At 37.6% G+C, this 17,626-nt stretch overlaps 2 protein-coding genes across 2 annotated transcripts; both read left to right on the plus strand.

The window, feature by feature from the left end:
- The first annotated feature begins 248 nt into the window (after window positions 1-248).
- On the plus strand, window positions 249-2,810 carry LOC134791544 (PDZ and LIM domain protein 7-like). The gene is made up of 3 exons (XM_063762592.1): window positions 249-504; window positions 1,061-1,234; window positions 2,655-2,810. The coding sequence occupies exons 1-3, from the start codon at window positions 487-489 to the stop codon at window positions 2,808-2,810; spliced, it is 348 nt and encodes a 115-aa protein (XP_063618662.1). The 5' UTR covers window positions 249-486.
- A 2,355-nt stretch (window positions 2,811-5,165) lies between these two features.
- LOC134791545 (uncharacterized) lies at window positions 5,166-8,729 on the plus strand (the record flags this gene model as incomplete). The annotated part of the gene is made up of 4 exons (XM_063762593.1): window positions 5,166-5,222; window positions 5,434-5,514; window positions 7,137-7,240; window positions 8,626-8,729. Coding segments are annotated over 4 exons (324 nt in total), but the record flags the coding sequence as incomplete, so codon positions are not given.
- Between the last annotated feature and the right edge of the window lie 8,897 nt (window positions 8,730-17,626).

The following is a 17,626-nucleotide window of genomic DNA, read 5'->3' on the forward strand; positions in this document are numbered from 1 at the left end:
AAAAGTTCTGGAGGGCCTTACATTTTATAGTGATTCACAACAAGATTGGAACAAGACACATTGGAAAACTTGCCGAATATGCCGAATACCGTATAATTACTTACCGAATATTCGGCCCATCTCTAGTACTTATACGACTTATACGTCTACCGATTAATTGAGGCGGTTGGTAAGAAGTGAATACTATAGCTACGGACTGATTATCATTGTTCCCTTTTTACCAGTCATCTCATTCCTAATGCCATCCCCTTAACACGTCAATCTAGAACGATTAATCGCCGATAAATTCCATGCCAATTAAAATATATTAATACCGCCCAACTATTAGCCCTTGCGCGGGCGCCCCTATAATAAGACTCGCCATTCATTCACCATTCACTCTTGCCAGCAAAAAGTGTTCATTCATTCGCAGGAGCCAGAAGAAAGTGTAAACGTTGCGATTTTTAATAATAGCGGTAATAACTAAGTTTGCGATATCCTAGGAAAATGGAGGAGATTAAAAATGTAAGTTGTAGATTTCGTTAGTTTCATGGCTGGAGGTTTCCGACTCTTCGAGTTTTTATTATATTATTTTTTTATGTTAAAAGGGATGTTTCTTTGTGCAATGGCTTTTGTGATCGAAGATTAAGTAATTATAGGAGCTTAGTAATTATTAAACAATACATATTTCTGAATGGAGTTTATTTAAAATGCGCTAATATCTTCGCATACCGCTTGTTTTTAATTATGTATACAATTATCGGTAGGTAATACATAATAGTTTCAATCATGACAATTCGTTTAGTTGTTTTTTTTTCTCTATTTACTTATAGTAATCAAACACTAAAATTGATAAATATTTTTTTTTATGAAAAAAAAATTGTATGCGTTAGTGTTTTTGGTGTAGCAATTCAATAATTATAACAGAGAGGATAGAGTGTTATATATAAGTACCTATCTTTGATTATAATATGAAAATCAAAATTATTGTTTTCAAATCCTTGAATTTACAGAAAAATGAATTGGGATATATACATAGGTACATAGGTTACTTGTAATCTCACCAATATCTCATCTTCAGATGAAACTGCCCAAGGCGTTAGTTGAGGAGCTTCGCAAAGCGGAGCAGCGCTCGACCATCTCCTGGGAGTCTAGCAACGAGGGGGTCCACGAGAGGGTCAATTTCGATGACACGATCTGGGGTCTAAGCCTCGCTGGCGGCGCGTTTTATAACACCCCTCTTCGAGTTACACAGGTAAAAGCCAATAGTCTGAAGCCTAGGTTCTAGGTCTGGAACCTGGGCAGCTTGTTTCAAGCCCATAGTAAGAGCAACGGCCGACCATCTGGGAGACCAGCAACGAGGGGGTCCACGAGAGGGTCAATTTCGATGACACGATCTGGGGTCTAAGCCTTGCTGGCGGCGCGTTTTATAACACCCCTCTTCGAGTTACACAGGTAAGAGCTATAGTCTGAAGCCTATTAGGTTCCAGCTTGTTTCCAGCCCATAGTTAGAGCAGCGCTCGACCATTAGGGTTACACAGGTACTAGAGAAGTTGTTTCATTTATTACTGACTCCACTTTCAAGGATCTCGCTTTCAATGCGATCCACGGTAGGGTCTTTGTGGATCCGTCAGTCAGTCAGTTTGAACCACCCGGTCGTTTCTCAGGTAGGTACGTTGGGTGTTATATTAAATTTTTTGTGATTTGTGTGTTTACTCTTTAAGCGATTTTTTAAGGAGCTAGTTATAGTTTAATGTAAGTATTTACATTTAGTTTAGTAAGAAGGAATCTGTATTTTGTGTGAATTTTTCAGCAACAAAGTTTTAATTTAATATTTACATGCTTTAGGTACTAAGTAGAGTTATGGTGGGCTATGTAATTAAAATTTTATCAACTTACCTACTGTAACCCATATTCTGCAAATAAAACATAATTAATTCATCATTTATTCAAAATTCTCAACCGGCAAATTTGAAGAATAATTTTCGTTTTAGCTGGCTATAAATTATTCTGTACGGTTTAATTATAATAATATTAATCTCTTTATGGCCTTATTTTAAAACTGGTTCGTAGGTATTCTGTATGAAGTGAATTTGAATGAGGACTAAATTCCATATTAAAACGAGGTTTATATTGTCTCAGATTGTGCGTAAATTATTTCGGTCCGACACCCTTTTATACCCTAAACTTGACAAGTTTAAACCCTTTTCATTTGCAAACAGCGAGCTAAATGAATCACGAAATATAAGGGAAGAATCGTTTGATTTCTTGGAAATTGTTTTAGATGTATTTCTCGTTATTTTGAATTAATGTCATTGGGTAAGAGTATGGAGACGCGGGCGATGGTGGCACGGGAGAAACGTGGATCTAATTGCTGTGTATGACCCAGAGAGGCCGTTTTAGAAAAATGGCCCTGAACGATATAAGCTCTAAGCAGGCGTGGCTCACTACGCGATTTCGTCGCGTCGCTACAAGTACATGCAGCCCACATCAATTTTGGTGTGTAGCAGATAGTAGTTGCCGCGCACCGCATCGCTACGGAACGGACGCCTGCTCGCGCTTGCCACCTTGCTGCCATCTGTCGTAATTACAATTAGACCCGTTTTGTTAGAGAGTAAACGTTCTCTACCTAGTACTGTTATTTATTCTGTGACATGACATAATATTAGTTGTAGGTGAAAGAAGGCAGCCGAGCCGAACACGCAGGCATCAAAGTCGGTGACTACCTGACGAGTATCAATGACATTGACAGCACCACGCTCACGATACAGGAGGCTCATGACATGATCCTTGAGTCGGGGCTGCAGATTAAGTTCGCGCTGTCTGCGTAAGTACCTTCACCCAACTTGATGAATGTTTGATCCTTCCGGCCGATTTCGGCCATGGCGACCACTTCTACTCCTAGTTTGCCATCTATGCTTTATAACTATTCCCTGAAGATCTTGTAATCACATTTTGTCTTTAAAAAAGTTTCCGGCGCTCAGTTTCATTGTTTTAGGCTACCGTAAAATGGGGTGAGTAGGGATTACGAGGGCAGTTGGGTTATTAATGGCGTGAGGAGGGATGACAGAGGGGTGAGTTGGTTTTTACAGGCTACTGCTACGTAAATTATATATTCTAATAACAAAAATCAAGCTATTATAATGTTCATAATCCCAAAGTGTCGATCGAACAATTTTCAAAACTCACCTTAGTAGGAAATCCCTCGTCACCCCAACTACGGGGTGAGCTGGGATTTCTTACTATTTCGTGTTTATCTCTAAAGTTATGAAATGGAACTACACAAAATCATAAAAAAACTAAAATTCAAACGACTGGAACATTTATTATGTATAAAAATCTGTTTGCCACATATAAAAATAAAGTTTTATCGAGGCTTGAATGTCAGTTTTGTCCCTACTCACCCCATTTTACGGTACCTATTTAATTCGACTTGAACTAACCACATTGTCATGGCGTTATTTCATGGGAATAAAACTCACGATGAGCTTAGATTATAATGTCATAAGTGTAAATGTGCCTACTTTGCTACTAAGTAAAATTGTGGTAAGTATGTTGATATTTAAACTAAACCGTATACTACCGTGTTGTGACACTTAAATGAGGTTGCAATATACTGTTTAGACGACAACGGTTTCACTCACTTGAATTTTTAGTCGCTATTATTGGCGACATGTTTTGGGCCCATCGGGGGTTCTTCCTCAGGCTCGAGTCTAAAGAGTTTAAAATATGTCTCACGAAAGTTTAATTTCGATTAGGTTGCAATATAGTTTTAATGTATAAAAACTATAAATTGGAGCACAGCACATTTAGGCACATTTTATGGTAAGTAACTTATAATTATTTTCTAGTTCAGTAACTCCTTTTGGTGCACCCCAGCGCCGTATGATTTATGTGTTGAAAGTTTCGAACCAATTTAAAGTTTTAGGGGTAAAACTATTTTGTTCGTGTTAATTTAAAATTGTTACTCGCGCTCTTGTAATAGAATGGAGCTGTGCAGTGTTATTTTTAGGGTTCCGTACCCAAAGCGTAAAAACGGGACCCTATTACTAAGACTCCACCAGGCCTCCGTCACACGCTCAAGGCCACGCGCTATATGCCTACCGCTCGGCGTATCGTCGACGATACAACCGACAGAGGGCCGCCGAACGCCCGCCTCAGCGGCCGCACCGCATTGCACCGCGCGTTTCCCGCGCTTATGCTTCGAAATGCCGAAACCACGTAATTATTGTGCAGTAGATGGGTGAACAAAACAGAGGAAAAAGCCTATAATAAAAATTCATCTTTTTATGGCGGGCTAAAGGTCCCACCTGAAAGTTTAATAATTATATTGAAGGGTTAGAAAAAGTATTTTTAAATAATTTTGACGACGTCATAATTAATCGGCCTGGTAGCACCGTATTACAACTTTTAAAAACCGTTGATTGTCCGTTGCTTTGCTCCTGAATATTTATTAAAATTATTTACGCGATTTAGGATATTTTCAACTACATACTTATAAAATTTTAATAACAGAGAATTCCGAGAAGTGAAAAAATTATAAATCATTATATTAAAACTAAAACATATTTGATTCGCAACATTCGTTTTATTACAATAATCATCATAGGTAAGGTAGCTACAACCCTAGCGCATTCTTACGATGACGCGTTGGCACGTGACTCGAACGGCGGGCAACACAGTCTCGACTCTTTGTGCGCGTAATTATGGTACATTTCTTCTTGTCCTGAGCAGCAGGTATTATTATTAAGGTTCTGTAGGCTATTATAGCGTAGGTATTTTTGCTTTTGTTTGGGAATGAGGTATCTGTTACGTAGTAACTATTTATTAATCTGTGACTCCACTGTCCGTCTGTCTGTCTGTCAGTCACCAGGCTGTACCTCATGAACCGTGATAGCTAGACAGTTGACATTTTTACAGATGATGTATTTCTGTTCCCGCTATAACAACAAATACTAAAAACAGAATAAAATAAATATTTAAGTGGCTCCCATACAACAAACGTGATTTTTTGATAATGGTACGGAACCCTTTGTGCGCGAGTCCGAATCGCACTTGACCGGTTTTTTAGAGAAATACCTGTTGTAAAATTATTTGTGAATATTTTAGGATTGAAATACGTTTTAATTATGGTTATTTTTTTTTTAAGTTTAATATTTATGTAACCAAGGCCATAACCCCACTCTTATGTTTACAGGTCTGATGTTGAAGAAACAGTTCACACAGTTTATCAAGATGTTTTTGTAAGTTTTTCATACAACTGTTTTTTTTTCATTAAAAGCTTTGATGCCACAGACAGACACACTCTCTCACACACATATCGGACAAATTTATAACGTCCCTCTTTTTGCGTCGGTTTCGGGTTAAAATAGTTTTGAAAGAGATGTGAGATCATAAAATTAAGTAACAAAAATAAATACTAAGGAAGTAAATTAAATAATAGTAAATTTTCAGGAAGATGAACAAGAGGAGAAACGACGCGTGCGGGAGGTGAAATCATCAAAAAAACAAGTAGTTTTTAAAGGCGCCAAAACGGTAAGTTTCGCGGTACGTAAAATGGGGTAACTTTAGGAAATGTTGGGGTTACTTTGAAAGTTATTAAATGGCCACTAAATTAGCATTACTTATTCATTATTCTCTCAAACTGTTTATGTTAGAAGATAGATTATTACGAATTATTGTTTGCTTACTACCTACCAAAAAATCACGCATAAAAATATAATGCCGCCCATGTATTTCAAAGTCACCCCGGTTTACCAGCACTGTTCCCGCCCTGCAAAGCCTCGTTATTTAAGCATGATTCGTGCATTTACCTACTTTTAAGAAAAATAATAGGGAAAAAACTATTATAATATATTTTATGTAGCTATAGTGATAATAATATGGTACATTTACATACACATACATACATACATCACTGGCTCAGTGACCCAAAGAGGATCTTGGCCTCTGACACAAGAGAGCGCCACTCTGCCCTATTCTGCGCCACTTCACGCCAGTTGGGTATTCCGAGGGCGGACAGGTCTTTTTGGGCTTCGTCACTCCAGCGGTATCTGGGACGCCCCGACGGACGTTTTCCGCCCGGGTGCCCCACATACGCTCTTCTCACAGCACGATCCTCCCCCATCCTCTCCAGGTGACCGAGCCATCGGAGTCGTGTGGCTTTGAATATGGTACATTTATCAAACAATAAATATTATGGTGCGTGCATACTTTCTTACAAATGTGGCAAAAGCTATTAAATTAAAAAAAAATGCCATCGTATTTTTATACAAAGTATGGTCTGAATCATGGTATAATAATATACTCCGCCTGGTACTCCATTCCGAGATTCGCGTATGACCTAACTGACACGCGCCTACGTCATCATGCTGTTTACAGGTTCTCAAACTTTGAAATGTGGGAGAATTTTAACCAACGGTGAAAATTATTTTAACGGCATTAATTTTAAGTTATTCATGTAGAAACATAGTAAAATAAAACAAATCTAATGTATTAAATTAAACTTTATTTATCTATACAAGACAAACGTTTAAAAAACTAATTCACAGTTACACATTAATTACCAAGCTTACGACGTGAAAAGTTTGGAAAACACTGCGACTGCTGACACTGAGCGAGAAGGAAATAACAATTAACACGCGTTCGACAAGGATGACGGTCAGGGCATGAAGTTATCTAGATCCGAATTGTCAAATATCCACAGCGCTATCCTGTGTTGCCAGTAGTATAAACAGAATTACCCGAAAGTCTGAAATTTCTTTCGTGAATCGGAAGATATTGCTAACGAGTAATTAAAAATGACGTGTTATTGTAAAATTTAAGCTAAAATACATATAAATGAAAATTATAAAATTATAAAGAAATATTTTAACTTATTAACCATAGGTATAATGTACCCATGTAACATGTTATGTTGAAATAAAGTGGCAATGTTATTGTGACGTAATCGCGTGTCACTCTGGGAATGGAAGACCATGTTTTATTAGACCATGCATGGTCTGAATATAAGATTGAGACCTGAGATACACTTTGAAGCACCAAAAAGGAAGTTATTGTAGATGTTTTTAGATCAATTCTTATACCGAACGATATAATAAAAAGCTACAAAAAAAATGATATAAAGAACAATTAAAAATGAGTCTACTGTATTTTAGAACGATGCGTGGAGTCTGGCGTGGCCGAGCAACAAAAAACGGGACATAATGTACCGCGAATCGAACTGTTTTCTGGTCCCCAGTCGCTATGTGGCGAAGCATTCGTAAGTTTTGGAATCATACTTTTATTTTGCCTATTTAAAGCTTTAAAGGATGTCTCACGTTAGACCGGGCCATGTCCGGGCCGGAGCTTATGGCGCTTTGTTTTCTATGGAAAGCATCACGTGATCACCTGTCATCTGTCATAGAAAAGTAAGCGCCGGAAGCTCGGGCCCGGACACGGCCCGGTCTACCGTCCTTTACAAGATTATATTTGTCCCTGAGATATTCTCGCTATAAGCGGCTTAGATATGGCAATACTATAATGTGCGTACGTCTAGTATAGCTGTCGCAGTCGGATCGTATAATCCGCCGTATTACATTACGGCTAGCCGTTTTCAAAAACAGGGGCGTTTTGAAATGCGGCGGTTTAACGATGAGCCGGATTGAATGCGGCTGAATGAAAATCCGCCGGAATGTATTCGACGCCATACGTTCTTCAACACGGCTAGCCGTAATGTAATACAGCGAGTCATTAGCCGCCGCTTTGACAGTTTTTAGTTCCCATTATTAATACTCGTGGCGCTGCCTAACATAACAACAACAAACTATGAAAAACGCTGGGGTGTCCATCAAATCTGGAGTTCGTCGGACTGTTTCTTTTCAAAAAACATTTCCTTCGCAACTTAAGTAGACGAAGCCCAGCAAGCTTCGCGGGGCTCCTATTTCTGAGCGGTTTGCCCTTCGGGCATCTAAAGCTACTTAACGAACCTAACCTACCTACCTACTTATTGATTTAGTGAGACGTCCGTGAAAACATTACACTTTGGGGAAAAAAGCGTAGGTAGGTAAGTAGGTTAGGTTCGTTAGGTAGCTTCAGATGCCCGAAGGACAAACCGCCCAGAAATAGGAGCCCGAGCGGGGCTCGTCTATTTAAGTTGTGAAGTAAATGTTTTGGAAAAGAAACACATGTAGTGCGGTGGGACCATGGTAAAAATAAATTAAATTGCAAACATTGTCAAACTCCGGTTACGTAGGCGACCGAAAGAACTGGTCACTCTACAATCTAAATAGTAGTACGATGCGGCTAAACGTAGGCCGCCTTATTGAAGAACGTATCGCAATGACAATCCGGCTAATCGTCGAACCGCCGCATTTCAAAAATGTTTTGTTTTTGAAAACGGCTAGCCGTAATGTAATACGGCGGATTATACGATCTGACTACGACATAGCCATAAAATCCAAAAAAAAAAACGTCTAGTATAGTCAACTAAAACGCCAGTATCCACCCGTCAAGTCAACATTTTTACACGAAGAAACACACACTTTCACAGAATCTTGGTTTTAGATTAACTATTTTATTTAAGATCGCTACTTTTTATGCAAAGCAACATAAATATTTACTCTCTGCTATCGTTTTCCCATCTGTGACACATTTTTCTTATTACAGGGACAGAATTTTAATAAAAAGCAACGAAATTGGAAAGGAAAGCAAACCGGATATAGCTCCGACTGTGGAAGTTGATAACTGAAATTTAATAAACAATTTTTAACAAAATATATGTTTTTAATATTAAAGAATGACCTGAATTGAAATATCAAAGCGGTAAGATAGTTTAGCAATCTATCAATAGCACTAAATTCTTATTCGCAACGAGGTAGGAGCCATTTTTATTACGTGATTACACTGAAGTAGATGACTTAATTACGCCTTCCCAGCAGTTTGGGAGTCCCAATAACGAGCCCTATAACAAATTCTATGAAATTATGACGTATTAATAACATTTGCACTGCGTGGGCTATCAAATCCGCTGCAGACTTTTCTTGGTACGACTCTATAATTCGCCAGCTGGTGAATAGTAGTAGAACCTAACCTATAAGTAGGTATTTGGCTTTTTTACTTAAGGGGCCGGTATATGACGTTTTCGATTTAGACCTCACTTTGTAACCATAATTTGTTCAATAAATGTTTGATAATTGCATTAAATTACACGTAAATTTATTCACGAAGAAACCGTGTACCGACTTTTCATGCCATTATATTTTTAATTTGCTGTTATTCTCTACAAATCGACACTAAAAGTATCAAAAAATCAAAATATGGAGTTCCGTTTGAGACAGAAGCAAAACAATTTTGTCTTTGACAGTAATTGAATTATTGTATGATTTTGGAAGCTAGATAATTCAGCTACCAATTTATTATCGATTTATATTTTTACTCACAAAGACAACACAGAAATTCAATCTCAAATGTAAACTTTCGAACAATTTCCATACATTGACGACATCACTCAAAATTCTTCTTCAAGTCAGATGCCCGTTGGGGCTACACCGGAGCACACGTGTACTTCTTCAAATGAAAATGACAGCTTGATTTTCTTGCTTTTGACAATTATATTGACATTAAATCATATACGCACACGAGAAAGCATACCAGTAGATAAAATGTATTTCAAAAAATAGGGTACATAAATATCAGCTCGCGTCTCATTTAAATTTCATTTGCTGTTATTTACGGGTCATTATTGTTGAAAACCGCAGTAAACTATATTAAAACAATACGATTACAGTCGAATTTAAGTATTATGTTCCTTCAAATCTCGCTTAAAATGAAAAAAGTTTAAAGACTCATCTTTACTGATTGGGATCCATTTTTATTATGCTGGTATCATTTTGCGTCATTTTAAAAACGTATTTGACTTCTGTATGTCAATGAATTTTGATGACAACTGTAATCTTGTATTATATTATAGAACTTTTATATTAAAATATTGCCTATTAACAGGAAGAGTTATGTAATTCGTATAAGTAATACCTGAAAGTCTTGTACCTAGATCTGTAATACCATGGATAGCGACGAATAAATTATTATGATTATGCCGTTCGTTCCGTCTATATGTATAATGCGTGTACGTGCTGTTCTCTGAAAATCTTCAAGAAAAAATAACGGCTAGACCAGCACTAAGTACTTGCAAGTTTTTGCGGCTTTGGAGACCGAGATGAAGCTTACAGGCCAATAGCAATGTGGCCTGGTTATTGTTATGTATACCTATGTATCGAATGTTTTATAAATTTACTATAAAAAGCAATGTTTTATTTCGATTAGGTCTACATTTTGTGCATATTGCATATCTGAAGTATTTTCGTACTAAACTTGAAACTTTCGTTGTAACTAAATAAAATAATTATTCCAAATGTACAGTCACCTGCAATTTATGTTACACAACGAAGGCCGCAAAAATATCTGACATGATCTTATTTGTAGAACCATAAGAGCATGTCACATATTTTTGCGGCCTTCGAAGAGTAGGTACCGTCATTACTCATTACCACCAACTTTGCCCGCTTTTTTTTTTAAACACGAATTTCTCAAAAAAAATCACATCATATGACTTTTTTTGCTCAGCACGTCCATTGTGATCAAACGCATCAGTTTATGTGAAGAAACCATTTTTTTATCGTGTTTTTACCCATTTTTTTGCGTTTTAGAGGGCGGGCAAATAATAAAATATCCGGGGTTTTCGCCAACATTGCCCACGTCAATTTGGTATTCAAATACAGCTCGTATGATGATGATGTCTAAGGATCACTTAAAGGTTTTGGGCAATCCTACCATTCCCTGTTAATAACTTAGCGATAAGTGTAAATCCTTTTAAATAAATTTGCTGGGCAATTTTGCCTACCCGTTTTTGCCCATTTCCAAATAAGGCTCGCCTAAGCATTTTACAAAGGCTAGGGTTGTCACTTTTGAGAAAATCTGTTACAATAGTTTAATGGCCAAAAATATGATTTTTGTTGTGTTTTCATTCGGGATAATATATAACGGTATAAAACATCTAAATAAAGGATAATAAGACAAATTAAATACAGTATATATCTATAAACTTATTTTAGTGTACAAACATAACCTTCTTTTACTTGCGAAGTTGGGTAAATTAGATGAAAGTGACAACCCTAATCCGTTTTTGGTAATGGCCAAAAATATGATTTTTGTTGTGTTTTCATTCGTTAACGGGATAAAACATCTAAATAAAGGATAATAAGACAAATTAAATACAGTATATATTTATAAACTTATTTTAGTACAAACATAACCTTCTTTTACTTGCGAAGTTGGGTAAATTAGATGAAAGTGACAACCCTAATCCGTTTTTGGTGGTGGGCAATGTTGGTATGGATGCCAAATTACCGGATTACTTTGCCCACCGCTAAAACTTTTGTGTATTTAGGCCTTTTTAGTTTAAATCTCAATAGACATAATCTATGCTTCATGTGTTATAACTAGTGTCCGACCGAAGGTTCGGTTTCGGTTTCGGCCAGTTTCGGCCAAAAAATCATGTTGCGGCTGTAGTTTCGGTTTTGGCCATAAAACGGCCGAACCTTTCGGCCGGGCCGAAACTTACGAAATGGTACTTCGGACAAAGACCAAAATTTCGGGAATAAGTAGGACAACAATATTAATACATACCTACATATACTGATTCATGTATAGGTACAGAAATTAATTGGTTTATTATAAAACACAATTCCACTAATGAGAGCGCCACTGGACGGTCGACGCAGTCTTAAGAGGCTGTCAATATCTATAACGCGCACACTGTCTAATTGTATCGGAGTGAATGAGATAGCACTGTCGCACGTAGCCGTTGGCCGAGTATCAGCTCGGCACGAGTCGAACGATGTCTTTTTCGCTCTTATTCACTCATTTTTCTATCTACCTCTAATGGCAAATTTTAAGCGAGGCTAAAGGCTACGCTCAACTAGTGCCGCAAAGTTGATTTTCTCAATAGTTAATATTTTGCGAAGCTGAACAGCTGATTATTGATTAAAACGAAGAAAAAACCCTTAAAAGTGTCCCCAGTACAGTTTTTCATACGAATGCTCGACCTTAGCCTCACTTTTTACCTCAATTTACCATTGGTTTGTGTTCCACATGTCCTCTACTTCAGCTTAGCCTTTGGTCTCGTTGCGCCATGCTCGGCCTGCGGTCTCGCTTTTTAATACAATGGACATTGGTTGGAGTCTGTGCTTAACTACTTATCCTGAAGCCTGAAGCACGGCTTTGACTTTGCATGAAAGTTCGCCTCACTGGAGCACTTCGGACTTTTAGGCCCAGGGCTATAACCGCGAAAATCGAAGTTTGCAAATTGCGGGCATTTTTCTCTGTCACTCTAATTACGCCTTCATTGGAGTAAAAGAGAAAGATCCCCGCAATTTGCAAATTTCGGTTTTCGCGGTAGCCCCTCAGGTGAAGATCGGTACCCGGCCTTGCGATATTGTTAACAAAAAATTTCGCGCTCGCTGCGCTCGCGTTTTTGGTTGGTTTTTTGGTTGGTTAGCTTATGTTAGCTTGACTGGTGAATGAATAGAGTTAGACCAAGAAAATTTTCCAATGATTTTGATAGCATACGCAGTGCTACTAGTTGCTAGGGCATATGTTATTTATACGACATAATTTCATGGAAGTTTTGACGTTTAAATTAACACTTGCACTGCATGTGTTATCAAAATCGTTGCAGAATTATCTTGGTCTAACTCTAGTAATTTTCTTAAAAAACTGCTTAAGTAACATCAATTTCAAGGACATTGGGTGTTGACAGCCCCATAATATGTGTGTAAAAGCGGTTTTATGACATTTTTTCAACGATTTTAACAAGTCTACAAAAGTTTCGGTTTCGGTTTCGGTTTCGGCCGAAACTAGAGCCAAAGCCGAACATTCGGTTTCGGTTTCGGTTTCGGCAAAAAAACATGTTTCAGTCGGACACTAGTTATAACTGAAACCCGGAAATATTTGTCAAAGGGTTCTCAATTTTTTCTACTTGCATTCATTATTTATCAATTTTTTGCCCGCCGAAATATACCCTATATTAGACAACACGCTCAAAATTCCCAAGTCAAGTTATGCACAAGTTTGGCATATACTTTGTCAGAAATATAACCAATTTTCTACTAAAAACAGCAGGGTGGCCATAACTATTATCATTTTTTCTACATTAACGAATTTATTTAAAATTGTCGTTTTGGGCAAAGTTTCCCTGGAGGCAAAGTTGGCGCTAATGACGTAACATATTATTGCAGGTGACTGTACATAAATGTTTCGGTGATTTTGAGATTATTTTCCAGGTTAGTTTACTAACAATCAAGTTATGCAGATACCGATTTCGTGAACGTATAAGTAGTAAGGTACCGCTATTGTTTAGCGATACCGATTATTTTTGAAGGTAAAACTATACCGGTTGAAATATGAAGATATTAAAATTACAGCAGGGACAACCATTTTTTATAGGTGTACCTAAACCATCATTGGCCGAGCGTTAGCAAAGGTCTCCGTTTCAGCTCGGGCAAAAATGCTTTTGTATGTTCTCCTTTGCAGATCACATTTCTCAACTGATTCTCGTGAAAATTTGTAAGCAGGTTCGATAGAACTATTCTGTTTCGCTTTATCCGCCAAAATGGAATTGCCACCCTGCTGAAACTTTATTTATTTAAATTCCTATTGAATGGATTTTGCACATTATGAAAAACCGTATAGAGTAGTAAATAACATTTTACATCTGACTTAATGACATCTTGTTTTATTCGCTTTAATTGTACAAAACGCGTATCTCGACAAAGCAATATTAGGTAGTAAAACAGTCAACAATCAAATGAATTAAATAGGTACGTCACGTGTGACATGAACAGACAAGGAAAGCAAGATTAAATGCATTGTTTCTCTTTCATCTTTAAATGGAATGCTTTTACCTTCAAAGGAGGCTAGTGGTCAATACTAAACTAAATGTCCAATCTTAAAAAAACATGATGGGTCACTGACCTGTCCCAGTAAAGTGAGGTAGTGTGCGTGAAGTGCGCTTGTGTGTGAAATGGGGTAAATTGACAGAATCTGATATTTTACCCACCGCTACCGTCGCCTTAAGGGCATTATTTTAATGTAGGTATGTTGAACCCTCATTATATTTTATTCAGTTTGCAAGGAGGAGGGATTTCACGCATGAAATATTTGGAATTGAAAATGTAATTAACTCGGAATGGATCGCTTTAAGCAAACTTTGGCAGTAGCCAAAATAAAGGGAGGATAAACAAAACTGTGGGCCTACCGCGCAACACGTTCGACGTGTTGCCTCTCTGTCACACGTGTAAATTCGTACATAAGTGTAACAGGGAGGCAACACGTCGAACGTGGTTCGCGGTAGGCCCTCTCTGGGTAGGTATACTCGTATCTTCCGAAATGTATTTTTGCCGTTATCGAAAATGTGTTACTTTATTTTGTAGATACTTAGGTAGGTATCACATTTCGAGTTGCGGAAAACTGCCTGTGTTAAAATAAAATACATACTTAGGTATATTTCAAAGTATAGGTAAGCTTTGAAATACCCTAAAAAGCACTGGTGGCCTAGCGGTAAGAGCGTGCAACTTTCAATCCGGAGGTCGCGGGTTCAAACCCTGGCTCGTACCAATGAGTTTTTCGGAACTTATGTACGAAATATATCATTTGATATTTACCAGTTGCTTTTCGGTGAAGGAAAACATCGTGAGGAAACCGGACTAATCCCAATAAGGCCTAGTTTCCCCTCTGGGTTGGAAGGTCAGATGGCAGTCGCTTTCGTAAAAACTAGTGTCTATGTCAATCCATGGGATTAGTTGTCAAGCGGACCCCAGGCTCCCATGAGCCGTGGCAAAATGCCGGGATAACGCGAGGAAGAAGAAGGTAAGCTTTGAAACCTAATATTTATTGAAATCACAATATATCTATTTGAAGTAACGGGAATTCGGATCACAAAAATAGGAGGTAATTAAAAAATGACGACGTATTTCTCTTTTTACCCGATTTCGAGAAGTTAAGGGTATAAGTGGACTCCTATTAGTATAAGCGAGAGTATTAAAATGGGGTCAAAATAATGTTTTGCAAGTTCTAATATGCCCCGGAGAAAACACTGTTTTTGCCGTGGTTGTGCTCTACGAGTGTAATAGTTTAACATTATTAAATGCAACTAACGAGCTATAGGTATATAAGTACGTGATGCAATAATAAAATTGCCTCTTATGTTGTTGTGAACAAGGTGAACAAGGTATAATCAAAATGGAGCCTAATTTATGGATACATATATTGCATAAGAATTGTGCTCATCCATTTATTTTACTTCAGTTCTTAACTTTAAGATACAAAAAACACACAAATAAACTCTAGTTAAATTGGTTCTCTTCATACTATTAAATTTATCAAGTAAAGTGGATCAATAGAATGTAGGTAGTTAGCAGATTGCAGGACCTACAAATAAATTTTGTCAACAAAAACAATATGATTTACTGTGCAGATTGCTATACGAACAAAGTTGTATAAGTGATTTATGATAAGTTGATAACCCCTTTTTATCTACAAACATCTAGCCAAATATAATGAAGCTTTGAAGCTACCCTTTTAAATTATATGTATAGCGTTAATTAAATTTACTTTTCTTGGACTGTTGGGAACTTTACCTTTAAATTCCTGTACTGAGGAGGGAAAAGTTTTAATTTAATATTCTGCACAGCATGGATAATTACAAAGCTTTCTTTGAAAATGCTACCTTGTAATATTTATGTAAAACAAACACCCTGCTTTAAAATTAAATTCCATGAACCATTGCCAAAGAGAATAGATAGTAATAGAGGGGTCCTGTCATAGTAAATTTTGTAGTCACAGTAAATTTACTGCCATCTATCGACACACAACTAAAACTCAAAATGAAAACGTATAAAATTATCAAAAAAATGTATATATTTATATGGATAAATTATTTTATTATTTTTATATCATTTTGACCCATGTTCATTCACTGATATCTATGTGTTAAAATTGTTAAATATGAAACGGTGTCGTCACGCCATCTAGCCGAGCATAGGCTAAAGGTGTGTGTGCCATCTATCCGAGAATGACTTTTTCTTGATTTCCGAGGCACGTTTTTTCCTTAGACTTTATTCATCTTATACGAAGTTACATATGTTGCCATTGCGTTAAGTAAAAGATTTCTTTATATGGACTCAATTTAATTTGAAACGGGTCATAATGGTAACATATATATATTAGTATAGGTATATAAAAAAAATGACCACCTAGAGAATAAATTACTATTATTATTTATTATTTGGAGCCTGTCGTCTCCCACTGCTGGGCAAAGGCCTCCCCCCAATTTCTCCACAGATCTCTGACCAGTACTGTCTGGCCACTCCTTTAAGAAGGAATCCAGTTCATCCCGCCATCGATGGCAGGGTCTGCCAGATCCCCGATTTGAGTTTTCGGGCTCCCAAACTGAAGCGATTTTGCCCCACAACGGGCCACAACTCATTCGGCATAAATAGGATAGGTTTTTTAAAGTGCCCGTTTATTTTTTTATATGCACCTACTAGTACATATTTCAAGACTTTGATTTTTGTATGTCCATAGTAAGTACTTTAGCACGAATATTGTATTCCAATTATAATTCTTAAGAAAACAACTTACAATATACCTTTTATACAGGACTGGCTATAAATTAGAGAAATTCCATCCGCCCGTTAGTACAAAGTTAACCGGCAACCACACAAATTACGTGCAGTTTTCGAAACTGTCCCGGACGACTGTATAACTTTGATATTTCTGCATGCTATTTAATGTGTTCTAATCTAACACTGTGCCGAACTTTGGCAAGGCATTTAAATTGTACCAGAATGTTGCCGCCACATTTACCACTAAACCCCAACTTAAACCCCATTAATTTGGGGTTTGGATTAAACCCCATTGTTGACAAAAAAACGGAGAGAGAGAGAGAACCCTTGTGGTTTGAATTAGATATATAGGTAACTAGCTGTGCCCGCGGCTCCGCCCGCGTGGAATTCGGTCTGTGTCAGTAAGCGGCTAATTTCTAATCCTAATTTCTCTCCCTCTCCCCTGGAGGCGGAACTTGAAGTAAAGTTGACAAATGGATATGCTAGAGGCCTGTAGTCCAGATAAAATATTTTACAATTAGGTACCACTAAATAAAACTACACTCAAAAATCAATAGTTTTTTTCGCCCTTATTCAAATTTTACACGTGATTTAAACGACAGAGTAGTAAGTAGTTGTATATCGGACGATACAGTAAGGTATACGCGCGCGAGCGAAAGCGAAGCGGCCTGCCTGGCTAGAGCGCCACCCACTCACCGTGGTCTTCTTCAGACTCCTGAGGAAGACCACGTGCCCCTTGTAACCCAATGCGTTGCGAGACTTTCGCGAATGATTCGATTTTTTTCGGTAAGGCATGGTAATGCGTATAAAATGCGAGTCCCAAATCGTTTGACTCCGCAAACGACCAGTGCCGGATTAAGATATTTTGATGCCCTAAGCATTTCTAGACCATGGTGCCCCCTCTCCCTAGGGTCATCGAGATTACATTGAATTTTTTTGGTAAGTTGAGTGACGTTCATTGCCGCATTACAGCTGAGAATGGAAAT

Source organism: Cydia splendana, chromosome 6 (genome assembly GCF_910591565.1).
Source record: "Cydia splendana chromosome 6, ilCydSple1.2, whole genome shotgun sequence".
In the NCBI taxonomy this organism is placed as follows: domain Eukaryota; kingdom Metazoa; phylum Arthropoda; class Insecta; order Lepidoptera; family Tortricidae; genus Cydia; species Cydia splendana.

Bases quoted from the DNA above. Each gene is read 5' to 3' on its own strand.
- LOC134791544 (XM_063762592.1), top strand. The intron at 1,235-2,654 runs GTAAAAGCCAAT...TATTAGTTGTAG, and splicing joins CCCCTCTTCGAGTTACACAG to GTGAAAGAAGGCAGCCGAGC.